The sequence below is a fragment of the Hylobates moloch genome, unplaced genomic scaffold (assembly GCF_009828535.3).
Source record: "Hylobates moloch isolate HMO894 unplaced genomic scaffold, HMol_V3 SCAFFOLD_18, whole genome shotgun sequence".
Taxonomy (NCBI): domain Eukaryota; kingdom Metazoa; phylum Chordata; class Mammalia; order Primates; family Hylobatidae; genus Hylobates; species Hylobates moloch.
In genome coordinates, this window is record NW_026652293.1 from 77,079,315 (window position 1) to 77,103,241 (window position 23,927).

A 23,927-nucleotide genomic window follows, 5' to 3' on the forward strand; every position below is an offset into this window, starting at 1 on the left:
CTCATCAACATTTTAACTTATATTGAAAGTTTCAAACTAAAAGCATGAAAACAAGACTAATTGATCATGCATCTAACACATATTTTTGACTCTACTCAATATATGCGAGACTTAGTTTTCAGTACTAGCTATACAAAGCTGGGCTGTGATGGTCCCTGCATGTTGAGGGACATTACTGTTTGGCAGCTGAAATTTCAATGGGTAAGAGAGCTGAGAGCCTGCCTCTCAGGGAAGCCCTTGCTTTATCCCCTCTGAATCTCTCCCCAGGCTCCTACCAGCACCCCTGCCTATTTGGTAGGAACTACCTTCCCCAGGTGATGTAACTTCTCTTTCCACAAGCCAATAATAAATGAAAGCTTATAAGGAAAGAAACTAGATTGCCGACAAGTACATTGAGGGCATTTCAAAAATATTATCCCTAAATCAATTCTTATAAACAATATTTCAGCCAGGCACGGTGGCCCACACCTGTAATTCCAGTGCTTTGGGAGGCTGAGGCAGAGGATGGCCTGAGCCCAGGAGATCGAGATCAGCATAGACAACATAGCAAGACCCTCTCATTACAAAAATTAAAATAATTAGCCAGGCGTGGTGGCGTGTGCCTGTGGTCCCAGCTACTCAGAAAGCTGAGAGGGGAGGATCACTTGAGCCCAGGAGGTAGAGGATGCAGTGAGCCAAGATTGCACCACTGCACTCCAGCCTGGGCAACAGAGTGAGACCTTGTCTCAAAAAACAAAAACGAATAATATTTCGTAATAAAAATATGAATGAAATGCTATTAGGAAGCCTTTTCCAAGTGATTTTGTATTTGTTCGCTTTCCTGTCTGACTTTATTCTTTTATTCTTGGTTTATTATTATAAAAGTTATACAGTTTCTTACAAAATTTAAAATATAGAAAAAATATGAGGTAAATGACTCATATTTCTAAATTTTTTGCTATTGTAAATAAATAATAGTGAATATCCATTCATGTACATGTTTGGTCACTAGTGCAGGTACGCTGTTAGGGTAGATTGCTGGAAGTAAAATTCCTATGTCTAAAACATCAACAAAATGTTCTTAGTCAAGGCTTTCAGCTTTGGGGGACCTCTTAGGCTGCAGACAGCTGAGATCTCTCAGGGTGGGTAGGTATAGAAGTAATGAATCAGAAACTACCAGAACCTATCCCACTGGGATCCTGCAGGCCTCTGCCAGCATGGTCTGGCCCCTACCCCTCACCCATGGCACTTCTAAGACTCTACCATGTGCCCTTTCCATCTTAAACCATACTCCAGCAGTCCATCTGTCAGAGCTCTCCATGCTATCCGGCTAATCTGCTTGCTTTCTTAGTTTTGATTTTCTTCTAGACACCCAATCATGCCACTGCTTTTCCTGGGCACCTGAAGCACTGCTTTCCCTATCAGAGGCCTAGTGTATGTGTGTTTTCGTGTTTGTTTATGTAATGCTTAACCCACCAAGTTTAAAAAATCTTAATCTTCCCTCTCAGAGAAGTGCACTCTTCAGTTCATCATCGCTAAACACCTACTTTACACCAAGGACTGTGCTAGTCCCTGGAAATGGGAAGATAAGTGACAGGATTTCCACCCTCAAAAGCAGAAGAGTCTGATAGAGCAGATAAACATATGCACAGATATGCTGAGTGTAATGACAGAATGGAGCAGTGTGGGTGGATAGTATTGAAACTCAAAAGATTCCAACCCAGCTATAAAGAGAGTGGGGCTCTGGGAAATGTTCCAGAAGACTTGCATTTGAGCTGAGTCACTGAGTCTTAAGGATAATGAATATTTTGCTAGAGGCAGAGGAGGGAAGGAGAGAAGTGGGGAGAGTAATGTTGAATTCTGCTGGGTAAGTCTTTCAAGTAAAACAGATAGTTGAAGGAAGAAAATTTATAGTTCAAATGGTATGATATTTTTGAAGCAAAAATTAGTCATGAAGTCTCAGGAGAAGAGGCCGGGAAGTTAGCTAGGTGGATTCCACACCATGGAAGGCCTTCTATCAAGTCTTACAGTGGAGTGGCATGATCAAATATTTGCTTTAGGCTGGGCGCAGTGGCTCATGCCTGTAATCCCAGCACTTTGGGAGGCCGAGGTGGGCAGATCACGAGGTCAGGAGATCGAGACCATCCTGGCTAACACAGTGAAACCCTGTCTCTACTAAAAATACAAAAAATTAGCCAGGTGTGGTGGCGGGTGCCTGTAGTCTCAGCTACTGGGGAGGCTGAGGCAGGAGAATGGCATGAACCCGGGAGGCAGAGCTTGCAGTGAGCCGAGATGGTGCCACTGCACTCTAGCCTGGGCGACAGAGCGAGACTCCATCTCAAAAAAAAAAAATTTGCTTTAGCTAGTTCTCTCTGGGAGAGGGGTAGAGGATGAATTCCAGAAAAACAAATCTAAGTAGGGATACCAGCTAGTCAACTGTATTGGTAGTCCTGGTGAGGTAGGAGATCAGCAGGACTTGTTTTCACAACCCTGCCGATCAAAACAGGATGTAGCCAAGAAACTGGCCAAAACCAGCTAGCACTTGGAATTATAATACATTTGCATAAGACATTCCCACTGGCACCATGACAGTACAAATGCCATGACAATAACTCAGAAGTTTTCTTATATGGTTCCAGAAAGTCTCTGCCCCCCCCTTCTAGAAAATTATTGAATAGCCCTCCCCTTATTTAGCATATATTTAGGAATAGGTATAAACATAGCTAACCAGCAATCCATGAGTGCTACTCTGCCTATGGGATAGCCCTGCTCCGTCTACAGAGCATCCATTCTGCTGTATGCTTCACTCTAATGAACTTGCTTTCACTGTCAGCTCAATCTTGAATTCTTTCCTGAGTGAAGCCAAAAAACCTCCCAAGCTGAGCCCCAAGTGTGGGGTTCACCTGCATCACTAGGAAGAGAAAAACAGATGACTGAAATAGCAACAAGGACAAAGAAGAAGAATCCTGTATAAGAAAATTAGTGATTATACACACTGGGGCCTGTCAGAGGGTGGGGGGCAAGGGGAGGGAGAGCATTAGGACAAATACCTAATGCATGCGGGGCTTAAAACCTAGATGATGGCTTGATAGGTGCAGCAAACCACCATAGCACATGTATACCTATGTAACAAACCTGCATGTTCTGCACATGTATCCCAGAACCTAAAGTAAAATTAAAAAAAAAAAAAAGAAAATGAGTGATTGTAATAGGCAGGGCTTGATAATTGATAGATGTGAGTGGTGAGGGAAAGAGAATGAGGAACATGAATGACTCAAAGGTGACATTAGTTAGAAGGGATCCTCCACAAACTTCTACCACCATATCTGTCCATTCTCAAGCAACTGTACCAGGAACTCTTGTCTGCCTTCCTGTCACTATAGATGAACTGTCTATGCATCTGTCTAAGGACTGTCTCTCCATTTGTAAGCTAGATCCCCATGGGTTTTCCCAGTCAAGAACATTGCTACTGAAATTGCCCTCCTCTTTCTCCTGCACCATCAACCTTTCCCTCTCTACTGACTCATCCTACAAATATACAGGCCTTTCTCCCACCAAAAAACAAAGCAAAACAAAATCAACAAACACAATCACAAAAAAACCGTCTCTTGACCCTACTAGCCCTTCAGCTTCTATGGTCACTGTCGTCAGCTCTTCTCCCATTCTCTCCCAAATCGCCCTCAGCCTGGTTTTTGTGCTCACCACTCTATTGGCGCTGGCAGCCAGCATGATCAATGACCTCCATTCGGCTAAACCGATGGTCAATGTTCAGGTCCCACCTTCCTTGATCTCATTAACAAGAATTGACACGGTTAATCATTTACTCCTACTTGAAATATTTTCTTCATCTGGCTTCCAGGATAGCTCATTCTCCTATTTTTCCTGCTTCCTTGCTGGTAGCACCCCCTTAATTACTTAGTTCCTCCCTGATTTCTTTCTTTTTTTTTTTTTTCATGATCTGGGATTTTGTTTTTAATTTTCTTAAGTCTTACGATCACCTATAATTTATAATTTTGTATATAGCTCCTCTACTTTAATCCCTTTAACAAGTTGGCAAAGCACCATTGCCAATCACACATACATAGTAATTCTACAGTTTAGTGTTTTTGAATAGCTGTTTAATGACAATCCTAAGTTAAAACTTAGTCCGACTTAGTCAAGAGTCTGAAAGTAAAGTTTAACTTGCTACTATTTCTTGTCACACTGACTTTTAAAAGGTGACAAGTGTCATCTATAAGTGTGAGAAGTGTTTTTATTTGATATTACACATAAACCATTAAAATGCCCTGCAATAAGTAAAAGGCAGCATTTTAGATACAGGGAATTCTAATTAGATTGGCAGAGTTAAGACCAAAAACATAAACATTGCGTTCTTATCTTCAGCCCTTGCCTTTCACAGGCAAATGAACACAAATTTAAAAAACAGGTGAGTCTTGCTTGGTTCTGAGACAGTGCAAGAATTTTTCCAGTATTAAAATATATTCATTTAACTAGTTATACACATCTAAATTAAAAACCAGTCTCCAATAGGTTTGGGGATGGCGTTCTCGTCTTTGTGAAAAGTTGAACGTTACTCATCAAGTCCAGTCATATCTTTAGAAGAGGAAACAGGGACAGCATTTACTGAGTCCGAATTACTGTCAAAATTCAAAAAAACTAATCATATTCATTTAACTAGAAGCCAGTCTTACTTATCAGGGCTGTCCAACAAAAATATTCTGCCAGTCATACATGACCTGAACTCTGGTATATTAGATCAATTACACTACAGTACACATAAAATCATGAGACAATTCTGGTTTGTAAGTAAATAAGGCAGTGACCAATTCTTTCTGCCTTCCTTTTAGCACCAATGGAGATCATTTTTGTTCCAGGGATGTACTTCTTAGGATTCTCCAATTGCTACTTCCGTAGATGGTGCCTTTGTTCTTCTTGGTGTCTGTGTACGAGAATCCAGCCACCTCACCTGTCTTCCACCCACAGAGACCATGGAGATGGGGCCCAGTCTTGTGCTTGCCTCCCTTTTCCACGGTGTGGCACTGGACACACTTCTAAACAAAAATATTTTTGCTTTGTTCAACATCACCCATATTTAATTCTCTCTTTTGTCGCTCGCACTACAAAGGTTCCCGCTCAGAAGCTTGACACCCGGCTCTCTCTCTCCCTGACCTCTTAGTGTTAGAATGCCCGGAGGCTCAGGGATTTCTTTTCTTTTCCCCACCTCAACTTTCTCTCTGAATGTCATCATCCAGTTGCATGGGCCAAGATGTCTCAATATATTGATATATCCCAACACTGCATCTACAGCCTGACCATCTCCCCTTACATCTGTCAAGTATGCTTAGGCTATGCTGCAGTAACAAATAAACCCTAAAATCCCAGTGCCTACCTCTCCATGTCATAATCTGATAAATAGAACTACATCATCTAGACATGGTCTCTCCTAGTTTGCCACTGTGTCTGGGAAAAAGACTGGAGGATTGTATGGGATGTTTTAAAGGCTCAGAACTAGAGGTGGTTTCCACCCACATCCCATTATCCAGAACCTATTGCCATGGCTCAAATCTAACTGCAAGGTGGTGTATAAAATGTAATCAGATACAGTTCCTGAACCCCAGACTGACACATCCACTGAGATGCTAAATACATATATCACTTTTACACTTAGATGTCAATAGATATATCAAAAGTAACCTGTCCAAAACTGAACTCCTGATCTTCCCCTCAAAACCTGCTCCACCAGCAGCCTTCCTCATTTTAAGTGATAGCAACTCCATCCTTCTTGTTGATCTGGCCAAAACTTTGGAATCTCCCTGACTCCTCCCTCTCTCATATACCCTACATCCAATCCATTAACAAAGCCTGTTGGGTCTATTTATTTGTCAATGCCTGCTGTTACACTGACCCAAGCCATCACCACTGACCAGATTATTACAATAGCCTTTTTGTTGCTCTCTCTGTTCCCACTCTTGCCTCCATATAGCAGCAAGAGTAAAACCTTGAAAACAAAGTCAAAGCACATTGCTCTGAAGTTCGAAATCCTTTTCATGGAGTAAAAGCCAAGCCCTTACAATGACTTCCAACGTTCTATTTGATTTTCTGCCTCTGTTACCTTCCTCCCATTAAGCTTCACCACACTCACTCAGATGCAGCGAGTGGCTTCCTTACCCTTCCTCAAGTAAGAGTAGTTTCTACGCAACGGTGAGAAGAGAAGCCAGACTGTAGGGGGTTTGCAAAATCAATGAGAAGTTTACAAGTAGAGGCAAAATGTAGTCTACAGTTTTTCAGCTTTGGGCTGGAAAATAGAAGAAAGAGACAGGAATTTACCTATAGAGAAAAACACAAAATATGACCTGGATTTTTTTAAAGAGGAAGACAGATGAGCATGTTTACAGTTTGAGGATAAAAAAAGGAAGGTTAGAAATGAGTCATTCTGATTATAGTAATATAGCAGACTGAGCTAAGTTGAGTCACTCCCTACCCGTGATAGACACGTCATCCTGGATAAAACATAACAAAAATACTTTGTACATAACTAAGCTTGAAAGAAAGAAGGCGCACTCTCAGAAGTGAAGAGAGAACTGAAAGTTAGAGCAACGCTCTTCAGCCTACCTATGCGATCCAGGGGTACTGGCCCAGGATAATGGAACTAGAAATTGGAAGCTGGGTTTTCAAGCTCCTGTCAGGCCAAGAGGCTCTTTCACAAATTCAGGATATATTAAGAGCTACCTAGTCTAAAAAAAGAGAGAGAGAGAGAGAAAGAGAGAGACTAGAAAACTCTGCTTAATGCCCAGGTCAATCACAAGGAAGGTTGTAACCTACATGAATTTGTAGGCAAAAACATACCTCCTATAAGAATGGGAGATGTCCACCAAAATGTTCACCTCAGGCCTCCTATGGATCTGAACTTACACCTAATAGGAATAGAGTTTGGTCACAGAAAGTGCCATATGCAAAATGAAGCTAAAAATTATCAAGTAGCCTTGAAACCCCTAAGCAAACCCCTTGAAACAAAGGCAACTGGAAAAGCAAATCCAGAGACAGAGGATTCTCACTGGAAAAGTCACCACCATCAAAGAATCAATCATCTAAATTTACAAACATGTAAGGAAATGGACTCCCCCCATGAGGGCGAGTCAGCAGATAAAATAAGTTGAAAATGAGCACACAAAACAAATGCTTAAGAATAACAGAACAATCTGAACAATATAGAAAATGTTCAAAATGAATAAAGAGGAAAAATAAAATAGAAATAATATAACTATGAAAAGAAAGTAGGCATATTTTTAAAAATTTGAAATTCTAGACACGAAAATGTAGTCATAAATTCAAAATTTTAGACATAATTACAAACCAGATCAGATATAGGTGAAGAGAGAATTACTGAAAAAAGAGAGATGTGGAAATTAACCAGGATGCAATACAAATAGGTAAATAGATAAATAAAAAAGAGGATAAGAAACAATTTCAGCAGAACGACAAATTTCAACATGTGCTTAATAATTTTTTCCAGAAGGGGAAATTACAGAAAATGCATTGAAAAAAGAGGCAACATTCAATGAAAAGAAATAAAATATGAAAACTTTTCAGAATTTAAGGCCCAAGTTATAAGGTTGAGGATTGGCATAAAGTCTCAGATACCTCAGAACGAAGCCATAAAACAGCAAAGAAAAAGGGAAAATCACATACGCTGTCATATAAATAATACAGATTACCTACAATGGAATGTCACCTAGACTGACAGATTTCTCACCAGCAAAAATAGGATAAATATAACTGGGGGTCAGATAATTAGCCATGAGACTGGGCTGAGTAGGGAACGAAGAGAATGTAGGAGAGAAATGCCGTGTGAAAAAGCAGGGAGGGCCGGGCACGGTGGCTCCACCTGTAATCCCAGCACTTCGGGAGGCCAAGGTGGGCGGATCACTTGAGGTCAAGAGTTCGAAACCAGCCTGGCCAACATGGTGAAACCCCGTCTCTACTAAAAACACAGAAATTAGCCGGGCGTGGTGGTGGGCGCCTGTAATCCCAGCTACTCGGGAGCCTGAAGCAGGAGAATCGCTTGAACCCAGGAGGCAGAGGTTGCAGTGTGCCAAGATCGCACCACTCCACACTAGCCTGGGCAACAGAGTGAAATGGAAGGAAGGAAAGAAGGAAGGAAGGAGAGAAAAGGAGAAGAAGGGGAGAAGGGGAAGGAGAAGAGGAAGGGGAAGGAAGGAGGAATGGGGGAACTGGAAATCTCTACGAGGTCAAGGGGCAGATGAGAGGACAAGTGGGGGAGGGGAGAGGGTGGGGTGGGAGAGTAGTCTACTGGAACAGCACTATTTGGGATTTTTGTGGCAGCACTTGTTTCTAGAAATAAGTTATTTGTCTGCTACTAGGAATCATTTGATAAAACCTTTTACTTCCAATTCTCCTAAGATAATGAAGTGAATACTAGAGGCCAATGACAGAGGGACAGATGGGTAAGGTCCATTGTCCAGTTGCACTGAATTACAGTATACATAGTTGAAAACCAGGTATCCGATCAGGTTTTCATCAGAGATGAATTTAGCTGCTCACTTTGAGACTCTGGCAGACTTGAATCAATCAAGCTTTGAGAATCAGCGGCAGGGGTGGCCACTGGGAAATTAGCCCATAGTCTAGGTCTCTGGATTACAATAAATGCCGTAACGTTACAGGGAATGGCTCAGGTACAAGGCTCGGCAGAGTTTGACCGATAAAAGGACAATAGATTCACTGTCCAATACTCATAAGAAGGAAGCCAGTCCTGGGAGTGTGATCTAGCTGGGAACCGAAGTCATCACAGCTGGATTCAGAGTCCCAGGGCTTGCCTCACGCTTACTAGCATTTGATGATGAGTCTATTACTCTCCAATCCCAAACTAGAATTTAGTGCCACAGAAGCAGCCCTAGAGGAAACAGTGCAGCACAATTTCTTTGTTACCCTGCAGGGAGTTCAGGAACAGATATTCTGGGTGTTTTAAGGGTCCTGAGGATTCGCTTTAGTCAGGTATGGTAAGATACACAGATGCGGAAATGACCATCAGGAAGGAAGTGCATTATACATACACATCCCTAGAAACTGGGGACAAGGCACGCCGCACGGGGCCACACATGGAAACGTCAGGGTGAGTCAGGAGGCAGAGGGGAGTGAGGGGGAAATGTGGGCAGAGCCTGATTGCAGTTTCTGTGTGAAGGAATGGGAGAGGCAGGGTAAGCATGTTTGAAATTGGCTACTTTGAATAATTTCAATGGGGCTCTGGGGACTAGGGACTATCCCTGGTTGTAGGGTGTCTGCCTCTGGGGTGCTGAGGGTAGGAGGATAGTAGCCCAGGGCTACTAATAAAGAACCCCCTTCCATAGGCAGGAGCTCCTGGAAGAGCTGGTTACTATCTCTCGGAATTGGCTAACCTTCCGCAGACCCCCTAGAGCAAGGCCCCAGAAGTTATGGCATCAGAATACAGAAAATTAAAGTCATGGTTAATACAATGGGATAGCCACAAGGATTTGTCTAATAGGTTTGCAGGTCCACAGAGAAGTCTCTTTCCCAGTTCCCAAAATGGAACTACCACTGTGGGGAGGTGACAAATTGCAAGGAAGAGCTGCCAACTAGGAACATTTCTGCATTTCTTAGGCTTAATTAGTATTATACCCTACATTAAAGAACATTCATGAAAATAGGCCATGCTTATATAGACAAGTATTTTTTCAAATATATTCAATGATATAAATTAAACATCATTGTAAAAGATCTTTACAAACCCAGAAATTATGGGTCATGCAATTTACACTTATTGCCACTAGATGGCACTGTAGCATATTGCTCTTGCAAAAGATGCCAGCTCAGTCCAATGAAGATTTTTTTTTTAAATAAAACATATGGCTTGCAACTAGTTCTTAATAATATAAGAATCTGGCCAGGCATGGTGGCTCACACCTGTAATCCCAGTGCTTTGGGAATCAGAGGCGGGAGGATGGTTTGAGGCCAGGTGTTCAAAATGAGCCTGGACAACATAGTGAGACTCCCCATCTGTGCAAAAGATTTTAAAATTTACTGGGTGTGGTGGCACATACCTGTAGTCCTAAAGTTAGGAAGATCCCTTGAGCCCAAGAATTAGAGGTTACAGTGAGCTATGATTGTGCCACTGCACTCCAGCCTCTGCAACAGAGCAAGACCCCATCTCTAAAATACCAATAAATGGTAATAATTCAATAGTCTGATGACTTTTGGAAGATGCAAACATTCTGCTCTTTCCAGAGCTCCTAGAATTAGAGCTTTGCTAAAACCTGACCCAAATCTCTGAAACTATACAAAAATATGTGTATGCCTACACATGTGTGCATTTGTCTGTTGCGAAAGGGTCCCAGAGCTCTCAGTAGAGTTTTCGAATTCTCTGTGGCCTTCTTCCCCGTCAGAAAAGAAGCCAAACACCAATCCTCCAATCCCTAGCTAGTCACGCCTGTTTGAGAACTAACCTTCTAAGTTCATCTCTTTGTGACTTCTCAAAACTAAATAGGGATGGAAAGAAAATAACTTCTCAGGTACCACTTTTTGACATTTAAAATTTTTGTCCCCAGTTTGTGAGAATGGGACAATAAATGCTTTTAATAACAAGGGTTGGGTGGTAGCAAGTTGTAGCAGACCTAGAAGGCCAGATACAAATGCGAGGTGAAGCAGAGATGGGGCAGTGAGCCAAGAGACACTGTGAAGGACCTGTGATTTTGTATGATAGACGCAGAGCAGTGAGTGCAGCGAGAAGTTCTATCAGAAGGAGAAGGTGGGGCAACAGTCCCAGAGCCAGCAGCCTCGAAGCAAGTGCCTGACACTAAGGTCCTAAGTGAAATTCTACCCAACGGGCATGGGGGACAATTTCATTCAGAAATATGGGAGTAACTGACGGAGAAGGCAAACGTAACCATTCTTACGGTCACAAGTTCTGGTGTGCAAAGGCACGACTTTATCAAGAATTGAACTTTTAGCTCTGATCTCAAGCCTGTAAGTTCACATGGTAGCAGGGAGAAAAATATTAATATGAAGCACTACAGCTCTTTTGAACACTCACTGAGTTTGCAGTAAATAAGCCCAATGGGGCCTGTGTCTCCAGCCGTAGCATCAAGGCAGGGGTAGCCAGTCCATCTTGGACTCCCCTTGCTGGTGTCTGCTGTTGGTAGAAGTCATCTTCCATTCTCTGAGCATGGGCTAGGCGTTGACTGTAGATCCAGGGAGCGTACAGGCTTCTCAGCCCCACCTCGACTTAACCAACACCACTGACCCTTCCAGACTCAGCCACAGCTTCCAGCTGGTTCCTCCTAGGGGGATCTGCAGCATCTCCGTTCTCATCATAGTAATTCTGTGGTTTCATTCTCTAGTACATCTAGTACATAATAGGCAGCCAATGAATATATGAGCTAAAAGACAACAGGGCATCCTGCTCTGCCCTTGCTCTGCCCTTTCTCCATCCATCACATCCTTCCGTCTTTCTCCCTGCTAACACCCATGACAGCAGTGCCTAAGCTACCCTCACCTGATCGACAGAGGGACCCTCTCCAGTGAAGAGAACTTAGAGTTCCAAATGGTCAAAAAGTAGAACATTTCTCCTTCATTACTATCAGGTTTTATTTTGAGAGCTGAATGAAAGAACGTCTGCTTATTTAATCCAGCTGTCAAAAGACACCTAAACAATAGGTACTGTTACTATTTTACAGAAAAAAAATCAAGGCTTCAAGAGTTTAAGTAACTCCCCCAGAGTTACTTTATCACTTTATGAAGTGATAAAGACAGGATTTAAACCTAAGCACTTCTGACTCAGAAGCTGGAACTCTTAACCCCTCTATTTTATATGAAACTGGTATCTTTCTGTTTGTTTCTTTCAGATTTGATGATAATGGCTATGTTAAAGACGTGGAAGCAAATTTCATAGTGTGGGAAATACATGGCAGGAATGACTACAGCTTTATTAATACTATGGCACAGGTATGGCGTCTTTGGATTTAACCAGAATTTAGCATGCAACTAGACAATGTCTTTCTGTTTTACATTTATAAACAAGCAATCTAAGGAAAATAGAATAAGACAGCAGTGGGTAGGGAAAAAATCACCTCTGGATTAAATTATATGGCTACTAAAATTCATTTATGAAAAATAGAAGTTGTCACCTAAGACAGACATAAAGGGGTCAGAAAAAAATAAAATAACATTTATAGTAGGATGATGCAACTCTATGAGTCTTCTTTTCTCTCCAAACTGTATTCAGTGTTTGATTATTTATGGGTCTGCCTTTGGCTTTAGGACATTTATCACTTTTGCACTAAGTCAAACGGACACTCTGGGCTTCGTCTCACTTGACTTCTCCGCGTCATTTGACCCCGCCGACTTTGGCTTCGATGTCCCTGCACTCTCCCGGTTTCCTTCCACCCTCCAGGACTGGTTGCTCTTGGCCTCCTCGGTGACTCTCCCTTATTCTATCCTTTCCCTTTGTAGGCCACAGCAGAGTGGTCTTACCACTCCCAGTCAACACATTTCCCCTCCCTGTGTGGGCCTTTCTGCCCTGAGGGCCTCCTGTCATGATGGAGCCTCTCTAGAAGTTACCAGCACTGATTTCTAATATTCCCCACAGACTTCACTCGCAAAAAAAAAAACAAAACCAGGGATGGCTCTTTCCAAACTAATGTTCTTATCTACCAGACACCTTACTTATCCAGAAGTATAACCCATCTAGATGGCAGCCAAGAGAACTGAGTTCCACCTGCCACCCCCCAGAGTATAGCAAGAGTTCTTTCTTTTGCTTTTTTTTTTTTTTAAGAGTCTCACTCTGTCGCCCAGGCTGGAGTACAGTGGTGCAATCTCAGCTCACTGCAACCTCCACCTCCTGGGCTCAAGCGATTCTCCTGCCTCAGCCTCCTGAGTAGCTGGGACTACAGGCACACGCCACTACACCTGGCTAATTTTTGTATTTTTAGTGGAGATAGGGTATCACCATGTTGCCCAGGCTGGTTTCGAACTCCTGACCTCAATTGATCCACCCGCCTCAGCCTCCCAAAGTCCTGGGGTTACAGGCGTGAGCCACCGTGCCTGGCAATTGTCTTTCAATTATGTAACCAAATACATCCATCCCACCACACATTCCACCTATACTTGTTCAGCACCTAATATGTAAGTTCTCCTGGTCTGCTTCCTCTGCACAGTCTCATCCCTATACTATTGTATCCATCTTCTCCCTTGGTCCAGACTCCCGTCACTCTCTTCCTTCTCAAACCTTTCCATTATGCCTCAAGGTTAAACGCTCTAGATCCTTCTTTAATAAAAGTGCCTCAGAGGATAACCCTTTCCCTACAGTTCTATTGAACCAAGAGTACTCTTTCTCTCCCCCCATATACTTGAGGGTGAGATTTGGGGTTTATGTTCTCCCTCATCCATAGTATCATTCCTGCACTTGATCTTAGCCAAAAGGCCACTAAGAGATACAGTATCATTTCCAGGTCATTCTCTCTTCGCTCTAAGTAAAACTCCATTTGTTTGAGGCTCCTGCCATTCAGTCAACATCTATGCCATCCCTGCATACTGGTACCATATACTCAGAACTGGATCACTTTTCCTCCTGCCCTGAAAACAATCACCGTGGACTCCTGAATTCTGCCATCCATCCTATGGGGGTATTGCTGGGAAAGTTTCTAAACAGGGCCTACATTTCCCTGATGCATTTGCATCTAGGTGGGGCCATATGACTGGTTCTCATGGCTGGAATATGAGCAGAAGTCATAGGTGTCACTTCCAGATGAAGTGCTTAAGAAGGAATCACGTGAACCTTCACGCTTTCCATCGTACCTCACATCAGTGTATTATAGCAACAAGTAAGGCTGGAGTAGATGAGAGCCGGAATGCAGGGAGCCACTAGACATTTTTAAAAGCCTTGGTTCCTAATTCACAGCTTGAGGAGAGGCACCGTCAGAACCACCTAACCAGGGACATCTGCATTGGGCTATATGTGATCAAGAATTAAACTTGTTGGCCAGGAGCGGTGGCTCACGCCTATAGTCCCAGCACTTTGGGAGGCTGAGGCAGGCCGACCACGAGGTCAGGAGTTCGAGGCTGACCAACATGGTGAAACCCCATCTCTACTAAAAATGCAAAAATTAGCTGGGCATGCTGGCACACACCTGTAATCCTAGCTACTCAGGAGGCTGAGACAGGAGAATCTCTTGAACCCAGGAAGCGGAGGTTGCAGTGAGCTGAGATCGCACCACTGCCCTCCAGTCTGGGTGACAGAGTGAGATTCCATCTAAAATAATAATAATGATAATTTTTTTAAAAAGAATTAAATTTGTATTCTGTAAATCCCCTGAGAGTCGGGGTTTATTATTGCAGCACGTAGAGACTATCTTGACTAATAACTAAGATAGCAGCCCCCATTAAAACTATATTTAAGGACGGGACATGGTGGCTCACACCTATAATCCCAGCACTTTGGGAGGTTAAAGCGGGATGGTCGCTTGAGCCTAGGAGTTTGAGACCAGCCTGCGCAACATAGTGGAACCCCTTCTCCACACACAAAAATTTTTCAATTAGCCGGGTGTGGTGATGCACACCTGTAGTCCTAGCTACTCAGGAGGCTGAGGCAGGAGGATTGCTTGAGCCCAGGAGGTCAAGGCTGCAGTGAGCTGTGATCACGCCACTGCGTTCCATCCTGGGTGACAGAGCAAGATCCTGTCTCAAAAAAAAAAACAAAACATTGCATTTCAGTTCAAACAGTTTACCCTCTGACCTCAACCCCCAATCCTCTAGCTCTCTCAATGTTATTCACACTACTCCAGTCTCCTGCCTTGTCTCACACAACCTGGCCATCTGCTGTACTGAACCCTCTGCTTTCTCCTTCTCTCTCTCCCTCATGTTTCCTCCCTTCCCTTCCTATCCGTGTGAGCTCCATAGTTCAATTCTCCAGCACCATCTTGCCAATATCAATTTCTCTGTATCTCTATCTGTATCTCATTTTTCCCAGTATTATTTCTGCTTGCTGTTAGGGCAACTTTAAACACTCATCTTTCTGCTTTATCCATGCCTGTGTCTGAGTTGCTCAATTCCTATCTTAGAGCTCATCACTTTCAGAAAAAAATTACAGCATTTTGGGAGGCTGAGGCAGGCGATCACTTGAGGTCAACTCCAAGACCAGCCTGGCCAACATGGTGAAACCCCATCTCTACTAAAAATATAAAAATTAGCTGGGTGTGGTAGCACACACCTGTAGTCCTAGCTACTCGGGAGGCTGAGGCAGGAGAATCGCTTGAACCCAGGAAATGGAGGTTGCAATCAGCGGAGGTTGTACCACTGCACTCCAGCCTGGGCAACAGAGCAAGATTCCGTCTCTAAACAAATAAATAAATAAATCTTAGAAAATTATGAATAGATAGAAACATCCTTCACTTAATGAGATGTAGATACAAAAAATTATAGCAAACATTATATTTAATGGTAAAAATTTGAAAATTTTCACTTTGAAATCAGGAACAAAACAAGGGTGGCTATTATCACCACTTTTTTTTTTTTTTTTAATAGAGACAGAGTCTCACTCTGTCGCCCAGGCTGGAGTGCAGTGGCATGATCTTGGCTCACTGCAACCTCCGCCTCCTGGGTTCAAGCGATTCTCCTGCCTCAGCCTCCCGAGTAGCCGGGGTTACAGGCACACACCACCACACCCAGCTGATTTTTATATTTTTAGTAGAGACAGAGTTTCACTGTGTTGGCCAGGCTGGTCTCAAACTCCTGACCTCTGGTGTTATCACCACTTCTATGCAACACTATTCCCGAAGATCTTTGTAATAAGAAAAAAATAATAAAAACAAATAAAAGGTATAAAGATGAGAAAGAAAAACATAAAACTGTCATATTGACAGATGACACAACTGTTCATGTGAAACAATTAGAATTAGTAAGTGAGTTTATAAATTCTGTTGGCCAAGCACATGCCTGTAATCCCAACACTTTGGGAGGCTGAGGCAGGAAGATGGCTTGAGGCCAAGAGTTCAAGGCCAGCCTTGGCAACATAGCAAGTCTCCATCTCTACAAAAATTAAAAAACTAAAAGTTAGCCAGGCATGCTGGCGCACGCCTGTAGTCCCAGGTACTCGAGAGGCTGAGGCAGGAGGATCACTTGAGCCCAGGAACTCGAGGCTGCAGTGAGCTATGACCTTCCCTGCACTGCAGCCTGAGCAACAGAGTGAGACTCTGTCTCAAAAAAAAAATTCTCTCAACACAAGATCAATATACAAAAATCAATTGTCAATTATTCCTCTGTATACCAGCCAACATGTAAATAATGAAAGTATTTATTTAAATACTTAGGAATAAGTTGATATGAAAACTTCTACCTATCCACATATATATGCAATCTTTTGACAGAGTGGTTGTTTACATGAAGCACAGACATGGAAGTCAATGATTGAACTTAACAAGCACCTCCCACTAGAAGAAGTCTGGGGACCTGAGGTAAGAGAAACATTACCTTCCAAATTGTTTATTTGGAATAACTAATCTGGCATTTTGCTATTAACAAAAACTTGATGGAAACATTTTGGATTTAAATTTGTTTTGGTAAATGAAATCCTATTTTTATATTAAATTGTATCATGGTATTTTTAAAATGCTTCATCTTAATTTCGGTTTAATCTTTTGTTGGTTCTGTGTTACTATTTTAATTTTCACTGCTGTAAATATGTGTTTGCAGATTTTAAATATCTGTTAAACATGTGAAAGCATCAAGAGTGAGTCTTTTTAAAGAATACCTAGCTCCCTTACTTCCTCAGGTCTTGACTGAAAAATCAAGTTGTCGATGAGGACTTCTCTGGCCACCATATGGAAAAACTTTACCATCACTTTCATGAAAGCCCATATTTCTCCCTCTCTATTTTCTTTCTTTTTTTTTTTTTTTTTGAGACAGATCTCTCTCTGTTGCCTAGGCTGCTAAGCTGGAGTGCAGTGGCACAATCTCAGCTCACTGCAACGTCCACCTCCCAGGTTCAAGTGATTCTCCTGCCTCAGCCTCCTGAGTAGCTGGGACTACAGGCATGTGCCACCACACCCGGCTAATTTTCGTGTTTTTAGTAGAGACGGGGTTTCACCATGTTGGCCAGGCTGGTTGTGACTCCTGACCTCAAGTGATCCACCTGCCTCAGCCTCCCAAAGTGCTGGGATTACAGGCGTGAGTCACCGCGCCTAGCCTCCCTCCCCTATTTTATTTAATATCATTAGCATTTATAACTATGATATATTACATAGCCTACTTTCAAAATCTTATTTATTTTCTAGCTCTCTTACTAGAATGTAAGCTCCATGAGGGGAATTTTGTTTTGTTCACTGCATCTAATGCATTGTAAGTGCTCATTAAATATTTGTGGACCAAATTAATTAATTATAGATCATATACCTATTATAAAGAGTACTTTTCTACTATTTAAAAATCATAAGGGGGCCAGACATGGTGGCTCACACCTGTAATCCTAACACTTTCTGAGGCCAAGGCGGGTGGATCACTTGAGCCCAGGAGTTCAAGACCAGCCTGGGCAACATGGTAAGACCCCATCTCTACAAAAATTAAAAAAAAAAAAAAAATTAGCTGGGCCTGGTGGTGCATGCCTGTAGTCCCAGCTACTCAGGAAGCTGAGGTGGGAGGATCACTTGAGCCCCGGTGGCTGAGGTTGCAGTGAGCCATGATCAAGCCTCTGCATTCCAGCCAGGGTGACACAGTGAGACCTTGTCTCAAAAAAGAAAAAAAAATCAAATTAAAAATAAAAATCATAAGGAATTAAACTGGTAATTAAATCAGTTAAAACAAAACTTACCCTCCTGATTTTTCATTGAAGGACATCCAAGGGTCTGGAGTTAGGGATAGGCATAAATGATAGGTGAGGATATCCCCAAATCTAACAAAAGGCACTTAAATATTCTAAGATTCTACCGAAATAACATACTCCAAAGAAGCAGTGAGCTCACTGGGTAGTTAACAATCATGAAGCTTGCCTCAATCGGTATGATATGGTACAATGGTTCTCAAACTTTAGCATACATCAGAATCGCCAAAAGACCTTGTTGAAATAGATGGCTGGGTCCCACTCCCAGAGTTTCTAATTCAGCAGGTCTTGGATGGGGCCCAAAAATTTGCACCTCGATGATACTGATATGCTGATCTGGGGACTGCATTTAAGAATAAATAGTAGCGTATAGTCTAGAAAGACTCCAGAGTGCCCACGCCAGGCCTGCATGTTCCATTCTACTGCATGAGAAACTTAAAGCTCACCACTGAAAGGGTGAATTCAATCTGAAGTCTGAATATAATAGAAAGCAGGTACCTGCAAAGACTAGTTATGTCCTCAAGAATAAGCCTACTCTTACTGAAGGGTGTCATTATTACATTGTATCTTAACTCAACATGGCAATCAGGGCTGCTTTCTTCCTGAAACATACACCTGAAACGAAATAGAAAGCCTTCCAGTTCTTGGAGCTACACTGATTGCTACATAGTCCTTCTGATTCTAGAAGGATGAACGACACCTACCTTTAAAAAAAATCAGGGAAGTAGCTCTGGGGACTGTAAATTCTTAGGGAAAACACTGAAGGGCTCATCAGCAAAAGTGGCATTTTCACAGGTTCTCCTGGTCAGGTTGGAGGTTGAGAAGGAAAGGGAGACTATGGGTGCTGAGTGCTTGTCTACATCCACACAATACAGAATCAGATTTGAGTTTCTCGATGCGGCTGAAAACACTAGACTGGGAAGTCCTTGGCTAAAAATTGAGTATAATGCATGAGGCTAGGGGAGTTTTTTTTTTTTTTTTTTTTTTTTGAGATGGAGTTTCACTCTTGTAGCCCAGGCTGGAGTGCAGTGGTGCAATCTCAGCTCACTGCAACCTCTGCCTCCCGGGTTCAAGCAATTCTCCTGCCTCAGCCTCCCAAGTAGCTGGGATTACAGGTGCGCCACCACGCCCGGCCAGGAGATTTGTTTTCTAAGAGACTGGGTGATTTGATCAAGTGGGCTTTCGCGTGACAAAAGAAGTGGGAAAAACAATCATGGTGGGGGAAGGGGGAGTTTTAATAATGTAACAGGAAATATCAGGCAGTGATATCTTTCTGACAGTGACACAGAAAAAGGAGCAAGAGTCAGCAGGCATCGTCATTCACATTAGGAAATAACAAAATAGGAAACAATATAAATATTCCTGCATGTCTATATACAAAAATATATAATGATATAAGGCTATTAGGTCTTTACTAGCAATGCTTTGTTGTATGATATATGCACAGCTTCCGAACATATTTAGAATATACCACATACTTTTCCAATTAAGTTCATGGACCCATGTATTAAGTAACTTGGTAGGACAAGTTTCACAGTTTATTTTTGACCTGGAAGAACCCTTCACCAAAAAATATAAGACATTTTGTATTTTCAAGTAGGGATACATCAAAAAAATGAGTCTTTTACTTATTTTTCATTAATGCAACATATTGTTTTATAAAAGTGCTACAGACCACAATGGCAGAAAGGTAGACAAAGGCAAGAAATGCTAGAAGAAACAGATTTTTTGAAAAACAACGTCAGAGTTTATTGAGACATATAGTAATATTTTTAAATTAAATATAATCAAGAGTTTTAGGGATGCCACTTGTGATTAAAATGTAATTATAGAATAATTCACCTACATAAAATAAAATGACCTGCTAAGAAGGGAAATAGAGGAATTTTCAGTGAGAAGGCAATATTCAGCCTTTATCCCTCCCCTTATAATAACTAGTCCTGATCTGTGTCCATTGAGGCTTCTGTTCCTAAGTTCCTACTCCTGAACCTGGCCTTTTATCAAACTAAGGATGCAGTAGCCTGTATACAAGAATCCTTCAAAAATCCTTCCCTGGATGATTAGTCAGTTCTGGTAGTATGTTTTGAATTTCTGTCCCTTCCAACACTCATGTTAAAATTCCAACTCCAGTACGGCAGCATTGAGAGGGGGAGCCTTTAAGAGGTGATTGGATCATGAAGGCAGAGCCCCCATATGTGGACTAATCCATTCATAGATTAATGAATTAACGGGATAATGGATTCGTGGGTTTCATGGGAGTGGGACCGGCAGCTTTATCACAACAGGAAGAGAGACCTGAGCTATCGTGCTCTGCCCCCTTGCCATGTGATGTCCTGTGACACTTTGGGACTCTGCAGAGTCCCCACCAGGAAGATGGCCCTCACCAGATGCAACCCTTCGACCTTGGACTTCTCAGCCTCCTTGGAAAGGAATGAATTCCTTTTCCTTATAAATTACTCCATTTCAGGTGTTCTGTTATAAGCAACAGAAAACAAACTAACACACAGGGAAGGCCTCCTCAGCTCAGCACAGGTTGGTCAAGCTGTGTTCCTAGCGCTTCTGCAGCTGGCACCACCCTGCACGTGAGTCAAGCTGTTGAGTCTCTCCCCTGCTTCCTTGCAGTTTCCTTCCCGGAAAGACTGCCATGGACAGGGCAGGTATGGCAACATGGGCACACAACACATTTAGATTCTTTACAGTGACTCTAACTGAAGCCAGAGGATCTATGTATGACAAGCCTGTTTTCTCCAAAAGTTCCTAGACAGTACAGGTCCATACAACTCTACGCACAACAAAACCCTGTCCATCTTGGGATCTCCTGCTTTGCTTTTTATACAAATATCTTCCAAAGTTTTCCCAGAGGTCTGTCAACGTCGAGCGGGAACACATGTGTTCTCTGTCCCTGGTTACTATTCACTTCCTCCGCTCTTTCATGTCACAGCATCATTAACGTGAGGAGGGAACCCACAGCCAAGGCAACCAGCCAGGGGCACACACACAGCTCAGTATCAAGTGGGCCTTCTGCTCCATTTAGTCAGACTGGGTTTTTGGAAAGCTCCACTCATACCTGTGGCTACCAGAATACAAATGTTAAGCAACCTTCTCCTCCTAATCTTTTTTCTTATTTTTAAAATTAATTTTTTTATTTTCGTTTTTACCATGTAATATATGCATGTAAAACTCCTCCTCATCTTGATGGCCTACACATATGACTCTGAATTCAGTTATGTAACATGTTACATTTTAATCTGGAATGCATTTTAACCTAAAATTTTATTACTCCAAACAATCGTCCTTCAACCTGGCTGGGGCACTGGCACTCTGATAACAACCTCTAAACATTCCTCTCATTGTTGCAGCCCTCATTGTTAATTCATATTCCTGGGAGATTGGTAGAGCTGCCCTGCCACCACCCCAACCATGTCCTGGGGTTGGGAGCAAAAGAATCTGTGCCTGTGAGCTTCTGGAATGAAAGGTGGGGACTTGGAATTACCCCCACTCTGATGATATCCAAGAGGAATCAGCATTCTATTAAAAATGACAATGGACTCTGGGCAGACCAAAAAAAATTAAAAAACAAGACAAATATCCACAAACATTGCTCTCAGGAACAGGTGCTACTGGAATTCTTTAATTAAAGTTATACTGTTAAATTAGCTGCAGACCTTGATGACTATTTCATCTCCTAGAATAAATGAAGAATACAGTCATACATCACTTAACAATGGGAATATGTTCTGAGAAATGCTTTGTTAGGCAATTTTGTCATTATGCAAACATCCTAGAGTGCACTTACACAAACGTAGGTTTGTGGTAGCCTACTAGATAACTAGGCGATATGATAGAGCCTATTGCTCCCAGGTCACAAACACGCACAGCATGTTACTATACTGAATAACGTAAGGAAATGGTAAGTATTTGTGCAATAGGAATTTTTCAGCTCCACTGTAGTCTTATGGGACCACTATTGTATATGTGTTCTGTCAGTGACCAAAACACTGCTATGCAGTACATGACTGTAATTGGTTATTGGAATGGAAGTAATAGTACGTAGGATATGTCTGTATCCTCACATTTCATGATATCCAGGTAAGTAACGGCAGGCATTATCAGAACTGTACCTCGCATCTGAATAAAACAGTTTTCAAGAATTTCAGGCCAAGTGTTGTGGCTCATACCTGTAATCCCAGCACTTTGGGAGGCTGAGGTGGGAGGATTGCTTAAGTCCAGAAGTTTAAGAGAAATCTGGGCAACACAGTGAGACTCCCATCTCCTAAAAAAAAAAAAAAAGTAGAAAATTAGCCAGGCATGGTGGCACATGCCTATAGTCCCAGCTTCTAGGGAGGCTGAGGCAGGAAGATTGCTTGAGCCTGGGAGACCGAAGCTTCAGTGAGCTGTGATCATGCCACTGAACTCCAGCCGGGGTGCCAGAGCGAGACTCCATCCCTAAAGACAAAACAAAACAAAACACACATTAATTCAACAAATGTATCTTGACTACTGTGTGCCAGACTGAGGATACAGCAGTAAGCAATAAGCTTCCCTCTAGAGCTTATCGTTATTGCCATCTAATCATGATAACATTTTTGTCCATAGAGTTGCCATGAGGAAGTCTCTTTGAGACTGTGCAAGAGCTGATTGATTGCAGAGCTCTATTGACTGGGAAGTTGTTCATGAAGGAGGAATATTTCAAAATACGTAGAAAAAAGGAAAATACCATTGTCTGAGTACATTTTGTGCTGCTATAACAGAATGCCAGAGGCTGGGTAATCTATAATAAATAGAAACTTATTGGTTCATGATTCTGCAGGGTGAGAAGTCCAAGATCAAGGAGGTGGCATCTGGTGAGGACCTTCCTGCTGCATCACCAGAAGGCAGAAGGCAAAAGGAGAGAGAGGGTGAGGGCGAGTGAGAGGGCAGGCAAAGGGGGCTGAACTCATGTTTTATAAGGAACCCACTCCATGATAATGGCATTATCTCATTGATGAAGGTAGTGCCCCTGTGATCCAAACCCCTGGTGGGACCAATTAGACCTCACTTCCCATCTCAACTTTTGGAATCAAGTTTCCAACACATGAACTTTGAGGGATGCATTGAAACCATAGTAACCTTGAAGGATGTTGATAGACAAAAGCTCAGACACATCCAAAGTAATTGCCTTACAGGGCTTCCTGTTTCCTTCAAATGAGAAGCTTTCAGAGAACAAGAATGGTAGAGGAAGAGTCCTTTAAGTAGGGTGTGAAAACATACAGGATCTAAAAGGACCCAGAACCAATGCCATGTAATAGTAGGATTAGGTATCTGCAAGTTTTAATAATCATTTTCTTTCATTGTATTTGTTTTAACAGAGTAACTTTTAAAAATACAGGCTTGTTTCATCTGTGTTTTTAAAAAGGCAGGCAGGAGAGAGTTTGTATCTTGAGACCCACAGAAAGACATGGTAATGGTAATGGAGCTAAATGAAGATCCTAGGGGAAGATAAAAACCCAAGGATGTACCACCTTGACTGTTGTGTCTGTACCTTATGGTCAAAACTGTTTCTGTCCCCAATTAAGCATCTTTGGAACATTTTGTATTTTGTTGATTTAGGAAAATAATATGCTTACATATTCTCAATACTCTAATTGTTTATAAATACAACATTTGCTTTCACTAAGCTTCACTTTTTATCAAATTTTAACCCAGTATCGCTCTTAAAGTGCTATACAGAGCACTGCAGTGGTAAAATAGAAGGGAATAGCCATTATATCTCTAAATAATTTTTCAAGATAAATGAGACTATAACTTTGCTTATCAAAGTCATAAAATGACCTTAAAATTTTTGTCTTTGTTTCTCGTTCAGAACTATAAACCCTGTTTTTCTTATGCTATTGGAAAACCAGGAGACTTAAATCAACCATACGAGATTATCAACAGTTCTAATGGTAACCATATATTTTGGCCCATGGGCCATTCCGGAATGTATGTATTTCGTGTGAAGATCCTGGATCCAAACTATAGGTGAATATATATGTTACTGTAATAGTGTTAGCATTAGTTCTTCAAAATGAAATCTTTATTTTTTTAATTTGATGCATCCTATACATTCAATCATTGTTATTCTTGT

The 23,927-nt window shown here is 42.0% G+C and overlaps 1 protein-coding gene across 6 annotated transcripts in view; it reads left to right on the forward strand.

Moving 5' to 3' along the window:
- CATSPERE (catsper channel auxiliary subunit epsilon) overlaps positions 1-23,927 on the forward strand; it is a 168,353-nt gene that overhangs the window by 121,755 nt on the left and 22,671 nt on the right. For 5 of the 6 annotated variants that reach the window (XM_058430493.1, XM_058430489.1, XM_032136925.2 and 2 more), the window contains 3 exons: positions 11,856-11,955; positions 16,374-16,460; positions 23,664-23,821. In XM_058430493.1, the coding sequence (XP_058286476.1) occupies positions 11,856-11,955; positions 16,374-16,460; positions 23,664-23,821 (345 nt within the window). Of the gene's footprint in view, positions 1-11,855; positions 11,956-16,373; positions 16,461-22,417; positions 22,504-23,663; positions 23,822-23,927 lie in introns of those variants that run through there. The other variant, XM_058430491.1, reaches the window with a different exon arrangement.